Below are 26,819 nucleotides of genomic sequence, written 5' to 3'. Positions count from 1 at the left end.
ACAATGCCACATTTTCCCCAGGAGTGGACGGACCAGCATATTCAGCCAGATCTCAGATTTTTCAGTGCACAGAGACACTGTTAGAAAACCCAAAAGCTCAGATTCTACAGGTCTCAATTCGCATGGTAAATATTAAAGTGCATGACAACACAATCAGAAAAACTGAACAAGTATTGCTTGTTTGGAAAGGGTTGCTAGGAGAAAGCCTCTTCTCTGTAAAAAGAAAGAACATAGTGTACTTAGCTTTGCAAAGTTTGCATCTGAACAAACCACAGGACTTCTGGAACAATGTGCTTTGGACATATGAGTGGAGTCATAATGTTTGGTAATAATGCACTGTGCCACTTGTGGCAAAAGCCAAACTAAAGGTTGGCTGAAATTGGGTCTTGCAACAGAACAATGATCCAAATTATAGCAGTAAATCAACAAAAGGAAAAGGAAAAGATTAAGGAAGGAGAACTGTGCATAAATTAATCCTCAAATAGTTGACCTGCTATACCTAATGAGCTACATCAACCCTAAAGTTCTTCTTAAGTCAGACAGAAAAAGATTACCTCAAGTTACTTAATGTTAAGATGGCTCTACAAGATACTGAATGGGGTGCACTTGGTCTTTCAGGGGTTTGCACAGAGTCTGTGAAAATGTCCATTTTCACATGATTGCATATACACTGTGTGGCTGCTGCCATAGTAAGTATAGCAACATTAATTCCAAAGTCAAAATAAACGCAATTATTTTGTCCAATTACAGAAAAACATATAAAGCCTGTTGTTTTTTAAGAGTTTGCCAACATTAACGCAGAAATTAACCTATTTAATTTAGTTAAAATTAATTGAAAAGGGGAGACAATGTAATCGGCTGGCAGAATTACACTTCTTATCATTCTATGTAAGGAAAGTGTAAGGATCAGAATTTACACCAGATCAATATTCAAGATGGAATAAAACACGAATCTGAACCAGTGGCTATTTCTAGGTAAATAAACGCGAGCTGGAAGAGTGGCAGCTCTGTAGCTCCTGCATGTCTAGACATTCATGAAGGTTGACTCAGCCCAACAACAGCTTAAAATGATTTTTCATTCTGTTTGTCTTCAAAATGAGCCGAGACAGTCGTTCTACAAGAAGAAAATTTTGTGAAAGTGAAAATGCACTGCCTGACATTGCAGCATTGTTTTTCATCCACTGACTCATTGCGTTTTGCCGACTGAAAGTCTTGTTTCAATTAAGGTAGGGTTCCCGAAGCAATCTTAAGTCTAGTTTGATCCAGTTTGGGTATGCAGGCGTGGTGAGTCATCATGATTGTTGAGCTTTTGTTTGAGTGAAATGCTGTTTGGATTAGGAAGAAGACTGTTTGGATTAGCCCTCAGAGTATCTTAACCAAGGCATCTGAAGAGGGAGTGTGTTTCTAATAAAAGGCACGACAGCGTGTTTGTTTTTAAGGGCCGTTCCCGTTCCCTTGTTGAATGAATAATTTTCTCCACAGTTGCCAGTTATTGTGCACGCATGCAGTAAAATCATGTTAAAAGTCCCCCTTTAAATCCCTGTTTGCCCATCAGGTATGTCCATAGTGATGACAGATATTCTCCGCCTCATCCCTCTGGCTGTGCTCTTCGGGATCTTCCTGTACATGGGGGTCACCTCTCTGACGGGCATCCAGCTGTACGAACGCATAACGCTTATGGTCACGCCTGCCAAGCACCACCCGGACCACATCTACGTCACCAAGGTAGCACACGCAATAGCAGTGTTTACATGCCCTCTGCTCTATTATGAGCGGTAACATGGAGAAACCAAAGCCAGCAGAGCAGCAACTGCGGGACCAAAATGACGTCCGTCCTCAGCGTTTGAGTTAAATCAAAAGAAAAACAGAGAGGCTTAGATGCTGAGAGTCAGAGACATACTACAACGTCACAGTGGATAATGACAAATCCCAATGAAAACCATGCACACCAGATTTCTGGTTTAAAGTCCTGGTTTCGAAAGAGTTTTTTCCTGGAGTTTGGACCCAAATCTGAGAGTAACCTCAACAGTTTAGGGAAAAGCACAGTTCATTTTCTGGCCATCTGGTTACTAATTCATCCATTCCTCTTATTTCACCTGCAGCTGTCAGACTATAGCATAGTTTTATCTACTCTTTGTATTACTGGTGTCAAACCATTTACATCTGTAATTTAAAACATCTAATTCAAATATTAAAGCAAAAAAAATCAGAAAAGATAAAAATAAAAACTAGATTCTAGAAAAATGTCTTAATTTTAGTCTTTTAGCGTTACTTCATGTCGTGTTGTGCTGTATTCTAAAACCTTGTAAATTTTGCCTCCCGTAAATCATTCAGTATTTATATTGCATCAGCTGGCTATAGCATTGCCTCAAAATGCTTTATATTAAAAGGTAAAGATCCTGCAATACTCGAGAGAGTCTTCTATAAGAAGACACATCCTCCTCTGTCACACCAACCCTCTGCATGTCCTCCTTCACTACATCCATGAACCTCTGGATGAAGCTCCGTCTTCAACATCCTTTGCCCAATATATTGTTGCTGAAATTTGAAATAAATTAAGGCGCACACAGCCAGGCTGTATTTATGAGTTTCATTACTTTTGTTAAGCGGTCAAACAGCACAGGCAATGTGACAGTAGCCTGCATCTTTATAGAGACGGGTTATCTCTCTGCCATGGTCACAGAATACTTTGTGTAATAAAAAAATAACTCGTACATCAACATGTGATATATCTGGAAAATAGCAAAGCTCCGATATTGTCAGGTCAGCTAATCTTAACACCATCAAACCAACTTAACACCTTCAACTCAAAAACATAACCTCTTTTTCTAAAGTTGCTGTGTTTACATGTGCAGCAGATTACCTAGATGTTAAAAAAACAGTTATAACTGGGATGTAGTGGGATCTTGATGTACACACAGCAGCAGTGCGTGAAAACACACACTCTCCATGGGACTACATAGTAGGATTGTATTTCATGTCTTACCAGAAACTTAAACAGCACGTCCTCAAGTGCGCAGATGCTTGCTCTCTCTATTATTTTTTTTTTAACAGCACAGTTTCCAACCTAATAGCTCACGTAGAAAAGCTTAGATCTTGTTATGTAGGGAACACTCCCTGCTAACATGTCTCCCATTCACAGCCAGAGCAACTTTGCAGCTGCTTATCGTGATAACTTGCAATAAAGCCTATGAGACTGTAAATAAATTACAACCATTCCCATGTCTTAAAATCCAATCTTAATGGCTTTGTAATTCAAAATTTTCCCTGGTGAATTTCTTAAAAAAAGAGAGACAGAAAATCTAACCCTCATGCATGTTTAAAAAAAGATTAGATGCAGAATTTTCCACTAGATGGAGCCAAAAATGTGATTTGTGCATCTCTGGATATATCTGTCTGTGCTGTAATTTCCTGGTTTCTAACCCTCTGACCAATATGTGTGTGTTTCTTCAGGTGAAGACATGGCGCATGAACATGTTTACCATCACCCAGCTGGCATGCATCGTGGCTCTGTGGGTAGTGAAGTCTACTGCGGCCTCCCTGGCGTTCCCCTTCGTCCTCATCATGACGGTGCCGCTGCGACGCCTCATCCTCTCCAGGATCTTCGAGGAGCGTGAGCTCCAGGCGGTAAGTTTAGGTAGCAGAGGCTTTCCGAGAATGTTTGCCACAATCATCCGATCCCACATAGCCTCGAGATACTTACTGTATACGGCAAATTTAAAATTCAGCGGACGTTTGCATGTTTTTATATCGGTCTAATACTGACTTGCAGGGCTTGAAACAAATTTGACCCCTGACAGTTCTGATGATTATTTTTGCCCCTGTGATCATTTCATCCAAATCATTTCAAGACATACGCAGATATTGCTTTTTGCTTTTGGGTTTCATGTTTTCTTGGACAGATCCACCTAAACCCATACATGTCATCACTGTCAAATTAAAACCTTCCATTTCCTAAATGTCAACTTTTTAAGAGCAAGAAAATAAGCTTATTCTTAACATGACCACCGTTCATGTGTTCTCATGAACCCTCTGCGCTGCAGAATTGCCCCAAACCACCTAAAGGACTGGCAAAAGTTGAAAATTGCCAAAGCTGAACCTCCTTGACGTCAAATCCTCCACTCCCCCGAACCTTCACCCTTGTATGAACTCCATAATAAATGTTCCTGTTTCACATTCTTTGCTTTGCTTTTCTGCACTATAGACAATTGGTAAACCAAAGAAAGTCAAAGGGGAAAAATGGCCTTGTAGCTCTGGTTTGTCTCATGTTCACATTAGTGGATGAAATAATGTGAACCTGAGGGAAAGTCATTCCTAGAAAAACTTCTAATGATCCATGTATGGGAAATGCAAATTAAAAAAACAAAACAAAAAAGAAAACTACTAAGTACATGATTTGGACCTTTGCTAGTCAAGATTGACACATACCATCAATGATTTTCTACAATAATTCCATAAATATAACCTAAATCCCAAAAAAGTGGAAACAGTTTGTAAAATGTTAATAAAAACAGAATGCAGCGATCTGCAGATCTCATAAATAAATCCATATTTTCTTCACATGGGAATATAAAAAAACATATCAAAGGTTTACATTTTCCTGTGTTGCTGCATTTTCTTGCTTCCAGAAAAATACTAGCTCAGTCTGAATCTGACACATCTCAAAAACGATGGGACAAAGGCAACAAAAAACTGGGAAAGTAAGTGGCACTAAAAAGAAACAGCTGGAGGAACATTTTGCAAGTAATTAGGTTAACTGGCAACTGGTCGGTTACATGACTGAATAAAAGGGAATTGTGGAACACTCTCAGAATAATATTCCTCAGTGTAAAATTGTGAAGCCATATGCAAACATGATCCAGAAACACGCTTCTCTGGGCCAAGGCTCATTTAAAATGGACTGAGGCAAAGTGGGAAACTGTTCTGTGGTCAGACGAATCAAGATTTGAAATTCTTTTTGGACAACATAGACGCTGCATCCTCTGAACTAAAGTGGAGAGGGAACCTCTGGCTGGTTATTGGTTCAAAAGCCTGCATTTCCGATTCTAGGGGGATGTATGAGTGCCTTAGTTTGCACATCTGGAAAGTCACCATAGGGTATATACAACTTTTAGAGCAACTACACTACCATCCAGACAATGTCTTTTTGAGAAGGCCTTGCTTATTTCAGCAAGACAATGCTAAAGTGCATACTTCATACCTTTACAAGACCTTTCTGAAACATTTGGGACATGATGGAAAATACAACAAAGCAGGCCCAGGACTGTTAAGCAGCTAGAATCCTCTATCAGACAAGAATGAGACAACATTCCTTTCCCAAAAGTCCAGCATCTGCTCTCCTGAGTTCATTTACAGACTGATGTAAAAAGACGATGAGACGCTACAAAGTGGTAAACATGTACCTGTCCCAACTTTCTCGAGATATATTGCTGCCATCAAACTCAAAATGACCGTATGACCTTGAAATGGTCATTTTTTTCTCAATTTAAACATTTGTATTTTTTCTGTGTTCTATAGTTCACAAAATATGGGTTTGAGATTTGCAGATCATTGCGTTTTCTATGTAGTTAAAATTACAGCATTCCAATGTCTTTTTTGTTTTTTTTTGAACTGGGGATTGCAATTGTTTCACGAATGTTCTTCTTGTTACCACATTTTCCAATAACGACCTATAACTCAGTTCTAAACTGTATATAAAGAAAAAGAATAAAATAAAAATAAAAGCAGACGTTTTAAAAAATGTCTTACTTTTGTCTATATGTTAAACATAATTTGAAAGCCTGCACCTGTGATGCTAAATTGGCTAATGCAGATTAACACAGAAAATTAGATAGACATTACTGTAGTCTGCTTCTTCAAGATTTGGTGACTTTTAAACAGTCAGGCTAGCTTTTTCCATCTGTTTCTGTCTTTGTGTTTAATTTAGGTTAAGTTGCTGCCCGTTGCTATTTAAACTCGCTAAAAAGTCAATAATAGCTGAGCAGTGGTAAACCTTGAAAAAGTTATACGCAAACCAGAAACCTTCAGATTAAAAGTTGTGCCTCGCCACCGCAGCCAACAATTATCAAAAGATGCAGCTTTTATTTTAAAGGTTAATGTTTTCTGTTTCCAGAAAACAGTTTGTGTCACGCTTTTCCTAATTTCACCATTGCTAGCAGAGTACCTAGCGGCAGCAAATGCCATCAACCTTCAGCAACCACTTGCCAAGTGGTCAGGGAATACATGACTGGCAGATGGTTGCCGGCTGGTCTCTTGGGCTCTGTGCTAAAGCCTTAGCTTGCGAAAAGCAGCCTATTTTTTGTCAGGCATTGATCTTAGAGGCACTAATTGCTGTGTATAATTAACAGAGTACTGCTCAGTCAAAATGCATGCATTGCTGTATTTAAATTATGAATAAACAATGATGGTGTCAGTGTGCTAGTTTATTCCACAGCATTGTTTTAATTGGCAGCGCTAAACTATTCTTAATTTGTCCAGAATGAACATTAAATGAAAATAATAAGGTATTTCAACCCTTTGCAGCTGGATTGTGATGAAGATTCGCCCAACTTTGATGAAGATGGACGAGATGAGTACAATGAGATCCACATGCTTGTATAAATTTAAGCTGGAACCAGCTAAAAGGATCACCTACACCCTGCAGGTCTGACCGATCGGAGGAAGCAAATCTTGGAAACCTCATTGTCTCTGGATAGCAAGAGGAGCTTCTGCAATGGTGTTTGTAAAATATACAGAATCTATAGCTGGATAAGCACTTTTTACCTTTATTTAATCCATTTTTTTAAAAGCACATCTAATGTTAGATCTTTGTGGTGGTGTCGATGTCTTAACCCTGACAGAAATAGCTCTGAATGCATACCTGAAGTGGACTATACCAAATCTAGCAGCATACATAACTTATATGAACTCTTTTTACCTGATGTCTCCCTTTAATTAGTCTGCAGGTTCTGGGCATAAGTGCAATGATAGTGGGGACCTTTAGGACTGCAGCAGGCTTGATTAATTCAGGCTTATTTTGGGACTGATCTGTGAGAAAGGAAAGATTTTCTTTAATGAGGAGAGGATTTCAATCAAACTTAATAATGTTTTCAGATGAACTTTCTCTAAATGTAAAGCCTTCAATTGGTTTTACTGCCTCTGTTGTTAAACTGCCTTTTTCCTTTGTATTACTGCCTTTGTCTATAGGTTGCAATGGTGTGCAAACAAGGAGTTAAGTCAGTCCTTTTCCTTTCTGTACAGACTTGTAGGAAAAAAAGGTCACGTTTCTCTGCCAACCCAGCTCCCTGGCACAAGTCCTCATCTCTAAATGTAGTCTCCCGTGAATCCAAAATCCCCTAGAGACTGTGCCTCTTCATGGGCTGCCACTGTACTTTTTTTAAGGTGATTAATGCCCTCCACTGATCCCATTATTATGACCTTGGATGTATAAGTAAATAGCTAACATGGTCTAAACCTATTTTTCTACTTTGTTGTATCTATTTATTTTGTGACCTTTTGGACTTAACGCTATACCATGTTCTTAGTGGTATTTAGATTTCGGATAGCTTAAGCTACTGTTAGAGTTAGTGTAAAATATAAAGAACATTGTGTAGAGTGACACGTTAAAAACAGAAAAATGTGTCTTTATTTGAAGTATCTGTCAGTTTTTTGCTAAATTTGGTATATTTTTTAAGAGATGTCATGAATAATGCACTTGGCTAACACAGACACGATAGTACTGAAAATGTTGGGGAGCATTTAAACATTTGCAGGATGCATGAAGGTTGCATTGCACAGACTGACTGTGAGCTTGGGATTGTAATTTACCATCTATTTTTAGAGTTATCCTATATTGCAACGGACACCTGTTGCTTCAATAGGTACACCTGTTCATCTCTTTGTTATCGCAAATCTAATCAGTCAATCGTACTGCAGCAACTGCAGTAATGTATGTATGCATATAGACAGGTCAAGATGACTTCTTGAAATTTGTCCAAGCATCACATTTGGGAAGAAAGGTGTTTTTAAGTGACTTTAAATGTGACATGGTAGTCGGTGATAGGCAGTCTGGTCCGAGTATTTCCGAAACTGCTGATTTTCTAGGATTTTCCCACAAAACCATCTCAAGGGTTTACACAGAATGGTCTGAAAAAGACCATTCTGTTCTCTTTCTGGGTGAAAATGCATAGCTGATGCCAGAGGTCAGAGGAGATTCTGCTTTGAGCTGATAGGAAGGCAGCAGTAGCTAAATTAACTGCTCATTGCAGCCAAGGTATGCAGAAGAACATCTTGGAATGAACAGCATATTGAACCTTGAATCGGATGAGCTACAACAGCAGAAGACCAAAAACCTCAAAATCCCTCCGCCAGATCTCAAAAGGGGGTCCAACCTGGTACTACCTAAGGTGTACCTAATAAAGTGTAGTTTTGACACATGCACATTTTCAGAAACCTTTCTTATTTCATGCTACACAGAAACACATAACAGCTGCTGTACATAAAACAACAAAAAGATAAAACTAATTCATTAATTAGTGTTGGAAATTGGTGTGATTTTACTATATTTGGCTCAATGGTCCATTTACGGTCAGCAATTAAAAGCTTAGGAACTGAAAGAAGAAGCTTCACATTTAGATGTTTTGAGGATATTCACTGTCTGGTTCACCAAACATTAGGATTATAAAGTTTATTCGTATTGATTTAAAATAGACGGGAGTTGTTGAATACAACAAAAAAAGTGAGCACATTGGGTTCTGGTCTTTTTCCATGTTTGCATTCGGTGGCTCCCTTGCTTTCATCACTGACACACTCGGGAAGCGTCAGCTGAGTCCTGGGGATTCTAACTGGGTGGATATCTGCAGAAAGTCAGCAATTGTCTGCTGTTTTTTCTTACAATATCTTGATGGCACACTCTTTGATCACATTCAGTGAAAGTGGAAAAGAACAGCAGAGATGATTGAACCCAAACTCAAATTCCTCACTCTGGGGGATGCTTGGCAAAAAGGTTAATTCAACATGAAAGTCTGTTTCTTTGCACTGTTACTACCAAAATGTATCTACTGCTAACATTTAGTCTATGAACCTTTTAAAAGAAAACAGTGCATAGTAAGTTAGGAGAGAGAGAGACTGCTTGGCAGCTGAAGAGGTTTCTATAAATTACTGGCAAACAAGGCCAAAACCCCACTATAAACATACTTTAAATGGTCAGCAATGTACTGTTATTCATCTTATTTCACATAACCATGCCCTATATTATGAGCCATGCAAAGATTCAGTCTCAGGGGAAACTGACCTTTGATCTGTAAATATTGCTCCCCAGCCTTTAGTTTGTTGCCTCTTTGTGTAAATAAAGCGGTCAAGGCAATCCGGCGCTTGCTAAAATCTATGGCTTACAGTCCCGGCTTTTATGTTGTACAATGTAGGAAAAAGAGGTCAAGTGCGTAGAATTATGTGTTTACTCCAGTGAAGTGACATAGAAGTTTAACGGTAAATGAATCTCTCTTTCCCCCCTAGATTGTTCTCTGTAGGCCTGCACTTGAAGCTCCACTTTGATGTGAAGCGTACACCTGCTGCAGTCTGTATTTAATTCTGCAGCTCCCCGAGTTAATGAGTAACACAATGTGCTTTGAATTAGCACTCTGTAGCAGTTTCATTTAAAATGGGCTGCGTTATTAATGGACCTTTTCAACCATGTGTTTATGTTTCAGGAGTTTACAGAGACTGGAATGGCAAACTGAGGGCAGAGACAGTGAGGTATTTTCTTCATTATACCCACCCCTATCCGTATTCGTGACATTATTGAATGTTTGCCTCTGACTGAGTGTGTTTTTAGGGGCAGGAACTTGATTTATGGAAGTTCACTAATGACACAACTATGAGTGGTCACCATGTTAGAAAGCGCACTGCCAAATAATTTTGCAAAAAAAATGAAAAAACTATTTTTGTTGTTGATGTTTTGGGGTTTTTTTTTTAACTCTTTTTTTTTTTTTTGTGTGTGACATTTATGTATTTTTTGTAACCTAGAATTATTCTAATATTGTATAAATTTAAAAAGTGTAAACTCTAGATTGCCCTGAGTAAGCAAGCATCCCTCATATTTTCTGCCTTACAGACAATTTTTTCAGTTTGTATTCATCTCATTTACAAGGACGACAGTTCATTTGAAATAATGAATACTGAAAAGAAATTTAGCAAGCAGCATTTGGATGGTATTGTGGCAAAAACAATGTGTAATGACCATTTTTAAACACCACGGCCAACCAAAGAATTATTGCTTCCTATGTCCATTTCTTTATAACCCCAATGTCCCAATCTTCCGCTGGCTTCTTCCAGCAGGCTAACACACCATGTCACAAAGCTCAAGTGATCTTAAACTAGAGTTCAGCTATCACTCTAATTGAGCACCTTTGGGATGCAGTGCAATGGGAGATGGTAGATGTGCAGCCAACAAATCTGCAGTAACTGTGCAAAGCTATGCTATCATGTCAGTCTGAACCAAAAATCTCAGAGGAATGTTTCCACCACCTAATTGAATCTGTGCAATGAAAGATTAGGCCAGCTCTGAAGGCAAAATTGGGTCCAACCTGTTAATAGCAAGGTGTACCTAATGAAGTGACCAGTAAGTGTATAGTTTTATTTAGAAAATGAAAAGCATTTATAAATCTTTTCAGGCAGACTAACATTGTTTAATAGTTTGTTGAAAGCTTACATTTGTTCTATGTCTAATAGTTTTGTCAATATTTAACTTCCATACCTAAAAAGCACACACTAATGTTAGTTGTACACAGAGCACTAAGTCCATTACTATGAGAGACTAAGAGTAGATGCTGTACAGCCAGCTGTGAGTGGCTGAGAACATGAGAATCAAAAGGGGGGTAAAGATTTTATTTTTTAAAGTGGTGCCATTAATAACTAAATATGCAGTGAAAGCTTTGATAGTTCATTTTTTAGCCAAAGTTGTTGTTTGTCAACAATGCTGTGCTGATTCGACCTGTGATGGTGAAAGAGGCTCTGAGGTGTATGCCCGATACAAGTGTGTGTGTGTGTGTGACACGAGCTGCTGTGTCTGTGGAGCCCACAGCCTAAAAAGAACCAGCAAACTTACCAAAACATCCTTTCAGTATTTACACAAGAGAAAAAGTGGTGGGTATTATTAAGATAAGAAAAGGTGTGGCGCTGCCTCTTGGTCCTGTCTGGTGTTGGATGTCAGAACACACGAGATGTAAAGAAAAATCGTTCTGGTCTTTCTGACCCTTAAAGAAAATTCTGTCATGTCAACGTTCTCACGTCACCTCATTTCGTCACCTTATGCCTCAGTGGTAGCAGGCCAGGCCACCCACCCAATTCTAAGACTTAGCTCTGTTATTTTTGAACCAAGACTAATCCACTGTCATCAGCTTGAGTGAAGACATCTGACAAGCTTGGGTCTTTAGCATATTGAATAGTGTACTCGGTTTGACTATATATAACGATAAATCAGATACATGTGAAACGAGATTAACTGCTACAAGGAAATGCAGTAATACTGATATTTTCTTAAGAGCAACAGAAATATGGTGGATGCTGAAGGAATGCCACTAATTTTTTTTCTTCTGTCTTTGGTATCAGATTTTCCTCATCTCCTGCTGTAAATTAAATACTATCTCCAGTATTATCCTTTTTTAATCTTCCTTTTTGTGGATAGTATTTTTTTATTCATAGAATAATAATACGTTCAGTTCAGTTCAGTGAGAAACACCTATGATTTTTAAGATTATGCTATTTGTTTATGCTGAAGTCACACTAGGGAAAACTAAATGAACCAGGTCTGGAAACCACTCACAGTCAGTTGTACTCTTCAAAGCAAATTTACTGAGTCCAGACGGTGATAAAAGAGCACTAAGACAGAGTGAGTAGGATGTGGTTTTACCTGTGCAAAATGACGCAAGCACTCTGCAGCCTTGTTTTTAATAGAGGAATGTAATCGGGATACAAGCAGCCGGCAACCACTTGAGTCGAGTCCCGTATTGCAAGGAGTTGTCACAGTCGAGTTGCACTCATCTGCACAGACCGACTCTTTCTGTGCTTACAAAATACGCAATGATTATTTGAAAACCTTTGCCAGTCTGAGAGTGATTACAGTGAGTCCCATTCCCACCACGAATAAGTTGTCTCCACTTGGCAACCTGTGCAACTGCCTTCCAGTTGAAAGTGGTCGCCCAGAGGTTGAGGGCGTCACCCACTCAACCTCTGGGTGACCAGTTGGTCGACACCAGTAGTTGCACTTGGTCTTTGACAGCAACAAAGTTCCATGAAATCACATCAACCACCAGTTTTTTTTTTAATCATAAGGACTGTTTTTACTCTAGTGTGACTGATCCACGAAAGACAAAACGACTATACGTTTCTCCCAGCACGGTGTAAGCTGCATTTAGCAAGGTTTTAATAAGAGCCAGACCAAAGAACTCTACAACACACAACAGCTAGCGAGTCTCATGATCAGCGGGGTCAGCAGTTAATTGGGACTCCCTGTTATGCACAAGGTGTGTTTTTGGTGGCAAGATTACCTGCTGACAATTAATGGTCCCGTTTTAGAGACCCGCATTAGCAAATTTCGCTTAAATCTGCTTATTAGAGTTAGGCGCTACTTGGTAACTTTACCTGCATGTTGGGGAACAAGGAGTTTGAAGTGGCACTTATTTAATTAACCGGGTGCATCAGGTAACAAATACCAAAAAACACCTTGTGCATAAATGATGCTAGAGTCTTATTAGACATAATATCACCAATTGGCACTCCTGGATCTGAACAGTCTCTAGTTTACCCACCGATTCTTGAGAAAATTCCCCTTTGGCTTAAAAAATTCAACTTGCTTTCTGTTTTTTTGCTGGGCAACTGATCCTCAGTCAGATTAAGAACGCTAGCATCCTTTGCAGATTACAAGGAACCATAAAATTGTTCAAGTATTGAAATCCCCCCAAAACACCTAATGGATCTTTACATTGTTTTACTGACACAGTTTTCTGCATGAGCTCTGCACAACAGTCCTTTTAAGTAGTAATTGGATGAAAAAATAATTAAATGCAGTATGTTTGCATCTGTAGATGACACTTAGGTCATGTGAATACTTTAATAGCAGGTCTGTCTTGCTATGGCTACAAAGAGGTTTTCAAAAAACTGTAAAGCATTATTTTTTTGTCTGAAATAAATATTTATTATGTGTTTCAAATACAAATGGTATTGTTTTTATTTCTGTCAACATAAAAATGATTACAGTATAAACCAGATTACTTCTGCCACACATGGAAGAATAATGGAAGTGAAGAACATTCATTAGGTAAGTGCTCAGTGTATGTTCATTTTACAGACTGTATAATGTGATAAATATGTACTGTATATTTACCAAACAAGTCACAGAGAAATACAGTGTTTGACCTTTGCAGGGAAAAATCACTACAACAATAAAATGGTTACATTTTCATAGATTTCCTCCAGTTGTGTTCATATTTGTTTATGGAGGGTAATATTCAAAACAATGTTATTTTTTAAATAGTAAAATATCTCCTATAATTTTACAGTTGGATGACAAAATCCTGTAAAATGTTGTTTTCTGTGCATTATGGTTTTGGAACTCAAACATAAAAAACATAGCTTTGTAGATTTAGCCAATGTCCCCCTCAAGACTGCCTTTGTGGGACCTCGGGACGGCTTCCAGCACTTGTAATTAGTCTGGCTCACTCTATACAGGTCATAATGATGATTTATAAAACGAAAAAACATTTTAGAAATACAATTTTTGGTGAAAAAAATAAAAACTGTTCAAGTGCAGAGGCAGCACATAAGGTCAAGAGTGTCTTTTGTAAAAATCTGAGGTGTCTCATGAGAGCATTTGTCAAAAAGGACCTGACCTGTAGTGGATGCTTTGTGTGCTGACACTATGAAAGCCACATACCAACACTATGATGGTGACTGGAGATAATGTCAGTCACTAGTCACTAGATGTTGTTCTCTGACATTCTTCTCGAAATATTAAATTTAAGGCTGGAAGTGTTGTTGTTTTAACAAAAGGGAGGACATACAAGTGATCAGAGGAGGAGTTCCAGAGAGAGATCGGAAAACAGCCAGAGCGCTGGAAATGGTGCAGAGGTGCACAGGGATCCTGAAGGGGACAGGGGAATATTTAAAACAGGTGAGATTTTTGCTTTGTTCCACCAAACGTGACCTTTGGGGGATTTGCAGTCATTGTTGCTCAATTTACGACACCCGTTTATAAGCTCCCCTGCAATTTGTCTGCTTGGATAAATACATTTAGGTCCAAAAGAGTCTCAGTTGTACAGTTGTCCTCTCCGTTGCAGTCTTTTGGATCATGAAACTCTTTGTGAACAGCCCAAGATACTTATCCAACCAAACTTAAGTAGTCAGGCGTTTTCACTACTTCATTGAATAGAAAATGTATTTTCTGATTTATGTAAAATGATTCTTTATTAGCTTGAAGTGTCTTCTTCCAGGATGAATTTCCTGAATCTCTGCAACAGAGGTAGCAAGCACAGTTAGCACTGTCAGAACACTGGCTAAAAAAATATTCCAATTTTCCTTCGCTGGGTATTTATGTGTCCCTGGGGGCGATGTGAACACACAGAAGAGGCAGAAAAAGTGTGACAATAATACACGGTGCTATTAACATGATGAGAGTGAAGAGTGGGGGCTCACGAACGTATCCACATAGCGAAAAGTACGTCTGGTGGACCTCCAAGTAAATCTCATCTACCAAAAATCCATAACCCCAACACCGAGTTTTCTTAGCCCAGTCTTCCACACATGTCATCAATTTGTTGTAGTTGCTGCAGAGAAAGAGAGTGAGACTAAAGTCAAGGTGACCCAAAATTACTCAGGCGGTAAAGAATTTCACTTGTAACATTTTTAGGGTGTGTGAAATATGTACAGCATGAATCTGTAGGCTGAGAATCAGATTCCACGTCAGCACATTCGACATTATTCATACATGTAGCTTTAAGAGTTGGGCCTTAGTCTGCTCGGTGAATCCTTGGAAACCACAAGTCACTAGGGAAAAAGTTATTTTCCACGATTGCAGATTGCTGCAGTCGCCTGTAGCTTTCATAAAACACGCCACCTTTTCATAAAAAGGTTCACTGCTGCTCAGTAGTTGGTAAGTATTTGCACACAAGTCTGTGTCTTCCATGCAAACGGCAGGCAATGGCAACAATCTGCTAGTAACCAAAGTAATCACATGGAAGTTTTTGGTGCAGTAGCATTTTTGCAACCATTTTCACCTAGCGACTAGCAGAGGGATACACATTGTGGTTGTCAGAGGGTCACCGATCAGTCTCTCCACCTGGGTGACTGAGGCCTTAACATTTCAGCTTCCTGTTTCCCGTTTAGCTAACAGTATTGCCAGGCAACAGAGCTGTTATGTGTGTTCTACTGACCACAACACACCCAACTGTCTGCAAACAGACCTTCATTTCATGGGATAACTGAGTAAAGACTTATTAATAAATTAAAAGATCAGGTATGCATGAATTATTTATTTGGCATCATCAGGACAGACCAACCCTCTTTCAGAACCCACCATTAATGCATTTTAAATGGGTCATCAGCACATTTTCATTTATCATTAGGGGAAAATCAGCCATAAGATACCAAATAATATAAACATTGTTTATTTCTTGCAAATGCACTATTAAAATATCCTGATGCCAGTGAAATGTACAGGTGCACTGGTTCAAAAAATGGGAACACATGACTGTGCTGAGTAGGATGTAGCATGAACAAACAACAGCAGATGAATAGAAGCCATGCTTTTTGCCTCAGTTCACCTGGCATGATCATAGATCCATGTCACACAGTTGCATTGCACTTATAGGCGCCTTGTTTATAGGCGCACAAAGCCAAAAACATCAACAGCCTGAGTGTCTTCAAGATTTTTATAAATGGAGAAATCACCCGCTGATGTTTAGGCAGCAGCTTACATTTCAAGTTTAAGCATTAATTTGTCACGTCCTCGGGGCAGAGAAGCAACCGTAGCCTCTCTAAACAAACATAAATCTCGCAACCAGATGTCGCTGCAAAATTTTAGTGTGGAAAAATTCCACCGAGGCTCAATTGAACCTGACAGCCAGAAGCCTGCTCAACAAGCAAGGCTCCTTGTGACGATGGACACTCCACCCTTACACACCATTTAAACTCTACGGTACCTCATCTCCCAAATTATGCTGACAGTAAAATATGGATTATTACAGTCATAATTAAAGTCCACTGCCATCCACTCCAGGTAGCACGGCAAAGACTAAAGTCTCCAGAAACAACTGCTGTCTGGAAATATGAGCCCAAGAGCAATGGTCTCACATGTTTTCATTAGAATATGAGTAATTAAAACTTCGACCGGCATCAAATGTAATGAGACTGGAAAGCATCTGATTTTCCCATGACTAAAGGTTATTATACGTCTTTACTGAAAAGGCAGTAAAAAGAAGTGTCTGTATTTCATTGTAGAGTTCAATGAGTGAAAACACAGGAAGGCTGGATCTTTATCCAGCCTTCCTGTGTTTTCACTCATGTTGAGCTCAGCACAGACTCATGCATTAATGCTTGGTTAATCACACACCACTCATTCAAGTCTTGGAAACTCATGGGAGCCTCTTGTCCAGTTAAATATAACTCATTTGTCTCTCTTATATAAACACACAGAAAAAAACCCCGACAACTTTATATTAGCTAAATTTAAAAAATAAACAAATGAAGAAGAAAAGAAGAGCCTAACATTTACCTTTGAACCATAGGCCACGGGCACATGTTCTGATAGTCACTTGTCTCCATGCTTTTGTTGAAATCCAACAGGCAGTTGTCAACATTGATGTCAAACAGGTCCTCGTTGCATGGTGGACGGACAGCTTCTGCTGTGATTCCTGAAGAAAATGACATTGCACAACATAGGTGAGAGTCAGCACTGCTGACTCAATTCAGGATAGCGCATATTAATGTTAGAAACACCACTGTTTGCCTGTTCATTTTTTTTGTAATAATTTGGATTCAAATTGGCTTTCAGTTAAATGTAATGAAGGGTTCTTGTGAATTAGAAGATGTATCAGGCCTGGATATATCTTGTAATTCCCCAATTTGAAAACATAAACGTAAAAATCTTCCATCTTCAGCTTTTCAGGGTCTCTATATTTATATTTATTTATTTAAATTATATTTATAGTTCATGTGGTGTCCATAAAGGAAACTTCATTCACACCCCTTTTTTATATGACAAATAATTCTGTCTTCACTGAATCTTGCAAATATATGCATGCAGATGAAATGAATGAAATATTCTAGCTGAAAATCTTTTCTGATGTTGTGTAATTTGTTGAAAATCACACAAAACGAAAGGTACAACTGCCATATGAGTATAATGATAAATAATATTGCATGCAGTGAATGCTGCTGGTTTAATTGTGCCCCCTTTACTCTTTCACTTTGCAAACTGTAGCCAAATATGTGTTGATAGACCATGCAGTAAAACTGAAATATATTATTAGCTCCATTAGCTCCCTTTGCCCTTCAGTGTGACTCCAACATTGCTACAAGCAGCTACATCTAATGCATGTTTGTGGAGCATATTAACATTATTAGAACTCATTGAACTTCCAGATGCTTTTATTTGTCCCTGTGAGACATCTCCACCCCCAACCCAGCCACCCGAGGTTCTCCTTTGCCGGCCCATTTAAAAAAAAAACCTGGAAACGCTCCCATTTTCCTGTTGTGAATAACTGCTGTTTTGTCTGTCTTGATACATTTAGCTATAAAAACTTTAAAAAAAAAAGATTCCTCTAACCCAAATATACCTTTTAAGTTCTCATTTTTGGTCTGCAATGATTGTGTGATTGACTACACTTACCTGCGCAGATGAAGAAGATTGCCAGCAGGTAAGCAGTCAGCATGATCTATTAAAAGATTGTTATGAGAATTCATTAATACACCGAACAACCACTGGTTTACATCCTCAGCATGCACAGAGTGCAGGTGTTTTCAAACTTCCTTGATGGAGCCATCTGCACCAGCGTGACACTTCTCACTTTTTTTGCAGCAAAGTCTCCGACCACCTTGGCTCCTTCACGTTATCAGGCACCTTTACACAGACCAACAGTCTTGTTGTCTCTGGCTCGTATCGAGTCCCCTGAGGAAGTCCAAGTTGTGAAAGAAGGGGTATTTGGTTACACGGTTCCTGTGTAGCTTACTTGCAGCTTCTGAAGATCACACAGTGGCTTAAGGGCTGTTGACAGCACTCATAAGACAGGTAGTGTTCCTGACACTGCAGTGGTTTTGACATTTTTTAGGTGGTGGGTCATCTACACTTGTTAGTTGTGGTTTGCTTCTGATAAGTGATCCATTTCCTTTCTCCCACATTTTGTTTTCCTCCCCGCTGTCTGTCAGGGCCTTGGGGTCACGGTCCCATAAATCCCACCATTCAGCAACTGTGCAAACAGACTGGGTTTTCCTTTTCAACGTTTTTTACGAGATTATTTTTTAGGACCAATTTGCTTCATGCAGGTGAAATGACTGCTGACAAAGTAGTGATAAGCTAAAATAACATTAATAATGCAAGATGGTTTTCAAATGGGGATTTTGTAACAATGTGCCTACTGTGCATGTGTGTTTTTGCTAGTAGGGATAGTCAGATCACTCCTCAGCTCCCTACAAACCTAAATTCTCCATTCTGTTTTTATTCTGTTAATTTGTCTTGTTGAGCTTTACAAAATGACACTTTCTCCAGTTTTGTTTTCTCTGCTTCCTCCCCTCACTGGAGTGTTAATTCCTTGAAATGCACATAATGGTTTCCACATTTGACATTTCTTGTATTTTCTAGTTATGATGCACAATAACAAAGACAAAGAAAAGAGACCCTTTCCTATTTTGTCAGTCTGCATTTAAAAGGTAGATATACATTTAACATTTAAGGTTCCAACTTTCACCTCAATCCCAAGCATACACCTTGAAAGAAAAAAGGATGTGTATGAAGACATGATGTCCATCTGCTTCCTGGACATTCCCACAAACTAATGAATTTATCTCGTGGGAGGAAAAAGTGAAAACAGATGTTGCCATGGAATGTTGAAAAGCATTTTCTTCTCTTTGTATTTTCCTCTCTTATGTGCACATGTGATGTTTGTCCCTCTATAAAAGCACATATACTGTCAGTGATGTAAATGCACGAATTGTTATATTGCAGTTGGTTTTACAACCTATGCGGCGATCCATCCAGCCAACACTTGTAAATCATTTTACGAAACCCAAAACCTATAAAGATAAAAAGTTCTACAGTCACGTACCTCTGTTGTTAACCAGCTGTCGTAGATCCCTGGTGAAAGCGGAACCTGTTGAAGATGCTGCCGATTGTTTACCAGCCAGCTATTAGACGCACGACTTCTCACACAAAGCTTCTGTAGTGATCTGGTGCTGTTTCTTATCGGTGGAACTCGGAGCTAATTGGATTGTGCAACAGAAATGAACAGCCTGCTCCCTTTCCCAGACCAAGCCTGCCTGTTCCCATGCTACCCAAAGGCGTGTTCCAGTCAGAGCCCCCCTAGAGAGACTTTAGCAAAACTCTAAGAGTCAAGAAGCCAGCGCACAGGCACCACAGACACATATTTAACGTAAATGTTTATGCTTTGTGTTAAATCATATTCTTATCCAGCTTCCCAGCAGTGGAAGATGGGGTGGGGTAGGAATTAAGGGGTGGGTTTGTGTGTGCAAAGTCAGCACACACAAACTGAAAGAGACTCACAATCAGAGGAAATTTGTTATTTCCAACTCCAACACACCCCAAGCTTTATGCTTGGGATCTGTTAGTTTTAACTCTGCTTAGAGCTGCCTTTAGATCCCCAATCTAGAGCCAAATTTATAGTTTACCTCTGCTATTTCAAAATGGTTCCTACATTATGTTTTTATGAAGACCCTGATGAAGGCCACAATGCTCAACGCTTCAGTAAAACAGTAACGCTGCTTTATATACCACTAAGTGTTCTACACTCTTCAGACTTTCCTCTCCTTGGCATCTTGGAAGCAGGTGAAGTTCATCCCTGCACTGTCTCTGTTTTTTTTAAAATTTTTCTTCCCATAAAATTACCCCAACTTTTCCAGCATAATGCTACGTAACGTGTTCAGTGCTCAAACCTGTTGAAATATAAGCTGGTTCTCAAAAGGCAGCAAGACAGAACTGGCTGCACACCACGTGATGATTAAATGGAAAAGAAGTATGAGAACCCTGCACTGGCAAGACATACATCTTCACAGATGCAACCAGAAACTTGGCTTTGCTTATATAGAGCATTTACTGGAGGCCTGTCTTAAAATCAAAGTTTCTTGGATGAGAGGTGAAACATCTTTAAGTAACTTAAAGAAGTCCAGACGCTTTTCTTTCCAAGCTCCTTAGACTGTCTTAAACGTAGCTACTTTTCTCCCAAATTCAAGGATGGCTGTTAGCTTTGATCCCTGGATCCTCCAGCCTGTGTGTCAAAGGGTCTTGAGGCTACTGTCGTTTTGGTTGTTTGTATACAAATAAAAGTTAATTGAGTAAGATTGTGAAATTCAATATGCATTCACTGCTTCCATTAGCGAGCAATCAATAAAAACGGTATTAACAGCATGAAGTACCTTGCTTTGGGCTTTGAGTAATGATGAAAAAGGCTTCATAAATTCCAGTCCATTTACAAAGATATTGGTTGTATCATATAACCGACAATATCAAAACGACAGTGGCAGGTAATTTTGTGTTGCTTTTGCACACAGAACTGTCTTCTGTACTGCGTGGTGCTGTAGACTCTAGAAACCCCCATACATCAAAAAATTGTTAAATGCATGATTAGTGGGATTCAATAAATGTGGTACAAAAGTTAAACAGAATTTCATTGCATATATAACAATCATATTTAAAGTGAAATATAACTATTGTGTCAATAATGAGAATAAATTGTAGTAATTTTGTCAATAATACTTTTGGAATGAAGGGGTGGAATGGTGGCCATCATCTGATATTTTGAGAACACCTTTTCACGACCTAATTTTTGGCAGAATTGATTTTGATACTATCTTAGTAGACTGTTGTTATCAGGCTACTAGATGCTATGGAGAATTCAGCTGTATGGCAAATCCTTTACCTGCATCTGGAGGATGATTTTTGCAAGAGAATCCTCTAAATCTGATCAAGGGTAAGGCATAGATGGCGCCAGTGACCATCTTTCTCTTGGAAGGAGGCAGCTAGCAGGCATGGCTAATCTTGCCCCTTGGAGCAACTTACCCCAGTCTCTCCCTTCTTCTCCCAGGACTGCCTGGGGAATGTAACAATGCCCCAAAACAGAGTCCACTAAATCCAAAGGATCAACTGCCAGCATCCCAGTGCTCGACACCATGCGACACCCCCAGAGATCTTGGGTCCTGTCCATGACCTGAAGAACTCAGAGATGTTTTGGCAGCACAAAACGGCCCAACACATTAGGGTTTTAATGTTTTGGCTGATGAAAATTTGCAGCATATAAAAAGATCATTAAAAGTGATGTTAACATGTTTAGCTTTGCTAGAATAATTGAAAAAGGAGGATTGTAGGATTTTATTGTCAGTACTGGAGCAAAAGTGTATGAATGCCTATTACACAGTCACACATGATGTAATGGTGGCTTAACACACTGTCATGTGTGGAGCGTATGTTGCACCTCTTGGAGACAGGGCATGGGAAATTTCTCGCCTATGACATGAGAAAGATATTTCCTCTTCTTTGACTGACCCAAGGATGCTAGTTAGGGCTTCCAGGCCTGCGTTGCAGCTCCAGCGTGACGTCAGTGTCGCTCCTTGTGTAACATGCTTCAACTTAGCTGGTCTGGGTGTATGAAGTAATGTCTGTCAGGGCCTTCTATCCTGGAACAAAGCATTCACTGTCGGACCAGTAGTTGAAAGAAATGCTACTGGCCTGTCAAATAGATCATGTAAGTTGAGAGATAAGATATGAAATATCAAACTGAAATATTTTGGTGTCTAGGTTACAGAAAGTCTAATGTCACTACGTCATCACCGGCTTGTATGTAAAACACATTTGAGCTTCATATTAACACTATTGGTAATAAAATAGTTTGGCTTTTGATTAAAGCCACAAAGTGTGGAATAGCTTTGACTTTGAAGCCCCTCTGAGGTAATGTAACAGAACCTTCGTGGCAAACAATGCAGGGAATTACTCTGAAACCCTGATGAGAACATTTCCAATTTTATGGCCTGAATTACAATATGAAGAGGGACAACCACACCCCGCTTGCATTACAAGGGTCTTGCGATTTCTTTTTCAACCATCATGCATGCTGCATGGTGGCAAAAGTACTAGGTTTCACTTAACAGCTGGTATATCAAATATTCTTTGTTTGAAATTGCCAGCCACTCTGTCCAAGTACATTTTAGTACTGATATTTTCTAATTCCCTTTAAAGTAGAGATGGCACGATACCACTTTTTTATGTCCGATACCGATATCATAAATTTGGATATCTGCCGATACCGATATGAATCCGATATAGTGTTTTTTAATCAACAAAACTGTTTTTTTAAATATCTTGCTGCATTTTGTATAAATTCATACTCAAGTTTAAAACAACAACTACACTAAAGCTATTCTGTTATACCTATATGCAAAAAAAAAAAAAATTTCATAGTTCAGCAATACTGATCAATCTAATAAACTTAAACCTACACCATCCTCCCTATTCTGGTATTTTAAAGAGTACTTAGCGTAAATATTAAGCAACCTAACTAATAGGGTTCCAACTCCCAGCAACAACAAAAATAAATAAATAAAAAATAGGGAACCACCCCTCACACTCCACCTCATGATGCTTAATCAACGTAATCAACCTTAATTTGATGCAGTGTGGAAAAAAATGCACAGAAATCAATTATTTTTCAAGAATAATTAAATAGATTCAACATCTTTCTTCAACAAAATTGCAGACTGCACAGATGGTACCTTCCCAAAGGAAAAAGTACTATAGCTTACTAGGGTATATATATTAGACTTAATAGTCACTATATACAGTAATTGACTTCTATTCATTTTACATCAGATTAAAACTTTGGGTGTAAGATTCGGATAATTATTTATTAAAAGCTAGACATTTTAAATGAGAATAAGAAAGAAAAGTATGTCTTTGTGCCCCCTTTTCCCTGTTCATGCCCTATCGGCCCCCCTGGCTAAACTTTGCTAGATGCGCCCCTGCACAGTTACCAGCGTCAGCTACGTAGAAAAAGATCCTCGAGTAGAAAGTAATAATAAATAAATTCTAACAACAGCTGATCAAGCTTAAATGTGCTGCTGTTGTCTATCCGCTGGTTTCCTCTTTCTGGTGCAAAGTGGGCCAAAAACAAACCAGAGAGACGGACTCCCGACAGAAAAGCCGATCAGCTGATCGTTAATCAGTTTCATGATTGAAGTAGCAGCAAGAAGAGGCAGTCGCTTGTTAAGCTTAACGCAGGAATGCTTTACAAACATTCAGAGATGGACTTACACACTTGCTTTACTTCTCTCGGGGATAACTTTGTCGGAGATGAAATGCCGGGTTGCTAGCGAAGCTGCACATGCTATCCAGACCACCGACAGGTCCCGCATGCCACAGCCGCTCTATCACGTGATGCATACTGCTCCGACGTGCTAAAGTTCTGAGGTGAGTTACGGCGTGTTGCAAGTTTTGTGAGGTGCTTTCGTGATATTTAATGGATCGGATTACATTTTTTATTTTTCTCCGATATCCGATCCAGTAATTTAGGTCAGTATCGGACCGATACCGATATGTAATATCGGATCGGTCCATCTCTACTTTAAAGCACATCTGAGCAAATATCTTAGAGCTGCACATCCATGATGTGAATCTACACGTTCTACGACATCCCAAAGTTTCTCTGTTGGACTCATTACAGTGAAGATGACTTGAGTTCAGTGAACTCATTGTCATGTTCAAGCAACCAGTTTGAGCTCTGGTGCATTATCCTGGAAGCAGCCATCAGAAGATGGTAGTGTCTGGGATTTAACTGATGCTAGTACTTCATTACACATCACTCTGAACTCTTGATAAAAGGCAAAGTCGATCCATGTTTTGATCTGTTTACATGAATTCTGCCCTGCCATCCAAATGTTGCAGAAGAAACTGAGACTACTCAGACCAGGAAACATTTTTTCCAATCTCATGTTGTCCAATTTTAGTTAGGCAGTGTGAATTGTAACCTCAGTTTCCAGTTCTTAGCTGACCAAAGTGCCGCCCGGTGTGGTTTCCTGCTGTTTTTCTGCGAGATAGGAAGGCAGCTGGGTGAAATTACTTTTCTGGCATCAACAAGTCATTTCACCCAGAGAAATACCTCTCACTGGTATTTTCTCTTTTTCAGAGAGTTTCTGAAATACTCTGACCGTCCCGTCTGGCCACATTTAAAGTCACTTAAATCACCTTTCTTTGCCATTGCTCAATTTTAACTTCAGCAGGTGGTCTTAAACACATCTACATGCCTAAATACTAGGGGTGCAACGATACTCGTATTGATATTGAACCGTTCGATACAGTGCTTTCGGTACATATATGTATCGAACAATACAAAATTTTTAATTTATTTTATCAACTTTTCTTCTGGCAATGCTGTCTGTGTTGAGTGCTCAGTGGATCTGCGTTCAACTACTCCGCCTAGGCTGCACTGTCGAGCGCAGATCCACTGAGCGCAGCGCAAGCTAGCAAGACAGAAGCTAAGCTCCTTGCAACATGGCTAATTGAACTTCCCCCACCCTCTTCAGATCTGGCCTTTGGAACTATTTTGGTCTTCATGTGAAGTATGACCCTGAAGGTAAGCACGTCATGGACAAAAGTAAAACAGTATGTCGGATGTGCCACGCAATGCTCAGTTACATGGGTGGGAACTACTGCGTTAGCGCAGTTAGCTCGGTAACGTGTTGGCCGTCCAGCCCCAGGCACGGGGCGATCCGCGGTAGCTCGTTAACAGAGATTTGCCCTGTTGTGGCGTTAACGTCATTTCAAATTTAACGCTGAGAGCACTAGTGGGAACGCAACGAATATGACTGCACATTTACGCCGACATCATCCTAATGCAAAGACAAGTGGAAGCAGACAAAAACAACAAGCACGCATGCTACAAACTTTACCCGAGTCATTTAGACAGCCGTTAGCACATGATTCTCCTCATGGGGACCTGATATGTTTAATATGCTGCTGAGAGTATACCCCAGAAGAGGTGTATAGTATAGCTTTTATTTTGGAAAGAGCCATTTCTCTGTAATAAACTCTCTTTTCCAAAGATGAGTGATTTCTCGATCAGATAGATTAATTTTTTTATTACTTTGTTGTTTCAGCAACATTAACCTTTTGAGTTAAAATATTATATATTTATAATTTTAATAAATGATAAATTAAAAAAGCATGAACATTTTTTTTGTATCGAAAAAATATCGAACCGTATCGTTGCACCCCTACTAAATACATTCAGCTGTTTCCATCTGACTGGCTCATTTGATATTTGTATATAACAACACTTACTATGCGGCTGTGGCTTAGGAGCAGGTCATCTACTGAGTGACCTAACTGGAGGGTCAGCAGTTTGATCCGTGTGTGTTGGCTTGCCTGTAGGGAAGATATTCCCGGCAGTGAAGCCATCAGATGTACATGTGACAGGCAAAAAACAACACAGAATAAATCGTCAATGAATATGTGTGTCAGTAAGTGTAAATGGGGACTCTACAGTGTGCCTTGTAGGATTCAATTACTATTAGAAATCTTTGAATTTATCTGATAAAATAAGAGTCACATTTATTTAAAAGTAAATGTTAAGTGATAACAGTATAGCAAACTGCTAAACGGGTCTTTAATGTACACAATTTTTCCTACACCATTACCATTTGGGTGATGACATCCTTTTCATTGTCTGTGTCTGTAAATCATCACATTTCCTCCCATACAGCTTTCAAAGCAACTTAACACAAATACCAGTTTGTCACAGAACCTTAAAAAAAATATAAGAGTGTTGGTTATGTACATAACAAATGTGTGGAAAAAGTGTTTTGTCAACTTCTGTCTCCCGAACCTCCCACCTCTCTCATCATCATTCTTCTGCTGGGTTTATCTGTGAAAACATTTTCCACTCCGTTTCATGAGAGACGCTATCCAAACAGCACGTGCGCCGTCTTTAAAAGACGCACAACGTTAACTAAACCGTGTCTACCTGCTGTGTACTCTGTTTGCTCGGTAAACTGTTCCTGAAATGGAAATGTTTTCTTACGACCACTCCTCAATACGATGATATTCTGTGTGTACGTGCTGCTTAGCAACTCTGAATGAATGGGCGACGGCTGAACAATGTCGGGATGTCTAATTTTTTAAGCGGAACAACCTGATATTACGGCGCTGAGAGATATTTTAACTGGGCTCCTGAAAGATCCATCTCCCAAAGAGTCATTTAGCTGAGACAAATGGAATATTACAGAAGGTGGTCACATTTTCCAGAGTCGGTTATTTCCCTCAGTCATGGATAAATTCAAAGGACAGAACTGAAAAGGAGGCTGATATTTAGGAGGATACTGATAGAAAACTATACACACGAGGCTGATGACAATGCAGAATTTAGAATTAGTTTCAGAAAAAGAAAGCATAAAAATCCAACATGTACTGTATTAATATTCTGCACATGAATCTCTAGAAGGAACACACACACACACACACACCTACATCATCGCAAGTGAAGGTTTATGAAATAAATGGCTATCTGCAATGTTCTCTGTGGGTTTGGAGAAGCAGGCTCTGCAGCAGATCCGTGGAGCAGATTATTATTTGA

The 26,819-nt window shown here is 39.3% G+C and overlaps 2 protein-coding genes across 8 annotated transcripts in view; one reads left to right on the top strand and one right to left on the bottom strand.

Moving 5' to 3' along the window:
- The window catches only part of slc4a3 (solute carrier family 4 member 3), a 65,686-nt gene extending 52,494 nt beyond the window's left edge, over positions 1–13,192 (top strand). For all 5 annotated transcript variants that reach the window (XM_080290527.1, XM_080290526.1, XM_026144037.2 and 2 more), the window contains 3 exons: positions 1,556–1,725; positions 3,454–3,627; positions 6,523–13,192. In XM_080290527.1, coding sequence (XP_080146653.1) covers positions 1,556–1,725; positions 3,454–3,627; positions 6,523–6,600 — 422 coding nt within the window. In that variant the 3' untranslated portion in view covers positions 6,601–13,192. The remainder of the gene's footprint in view (positions 1–1,555; positions 1,726–3,453; positions 3,628–6,522) is intronic.
- LOC145420966 (receptor activity-modifying protein 1) lies at positions 13,148–19,593 on the bottom strand. 3 transcript variants are annotated; one of them, XM_080290529.1, is made up of 5 exons: positions 19,293–19,593; positions 18,039–18,139; positions 17,861–17,906; positions 16,745–16,883; positions 13,148–14,798 (listed from the first exon to the last, which is right to left on the bottom strand). In XM_080290529.1, the coding sequence occupies exons 3-5, from the start codon at positions 17,901–17,903 to the stop codon at positions 14,564–14,566; spliced, it is 417 nt and encodes a 138-aa protein (XP_080146655.1). In that variant the 5' UTR covers positions 17,904–17,906; positions 18,039–18,139; positions 19,293–19,593; the 3' UTR covers positions 13,148–14,563. The 3 variants fall into 3 exon arrangements, with proteins under 3 accessions (XP_080146655.1, XP_080146654.1, XP_080146656.1); XM_080290528.1 differs by lacking the exon at positions 18,039–18,139 and having other exon boundaries at positions 19,293–19,588; XM_080290530.1 differs by lacking the exons at positions 18,039–18,139; positions 19,293–19,593 and having other exon boundaries at positions 17,861–18,018.
- Positions 19,594–26,819: the final 7,226 nt, after the last annotated feature.

The sequence above is a fragment of the Astatotilapia calliptera genome, chromosome 16 (genome assembly GCF_964374335.1).
Source record: "Astatotilapia calliptera chromosome 16, fAstCal68.1, whole genome shotgun sequence".
In the NCBI taxonomy this organism is placed as follows: Eukaryota; Metazoa; Chordata; class Actinopteri; order Cichliformes; family Cichlidae; genus Astatotilapia; species Astatotilapia calliptera.
Note: the sequence above shows the minus strand (reverse complement) of the source record. Positions and strands in the feature narration are given on the sequence as shown.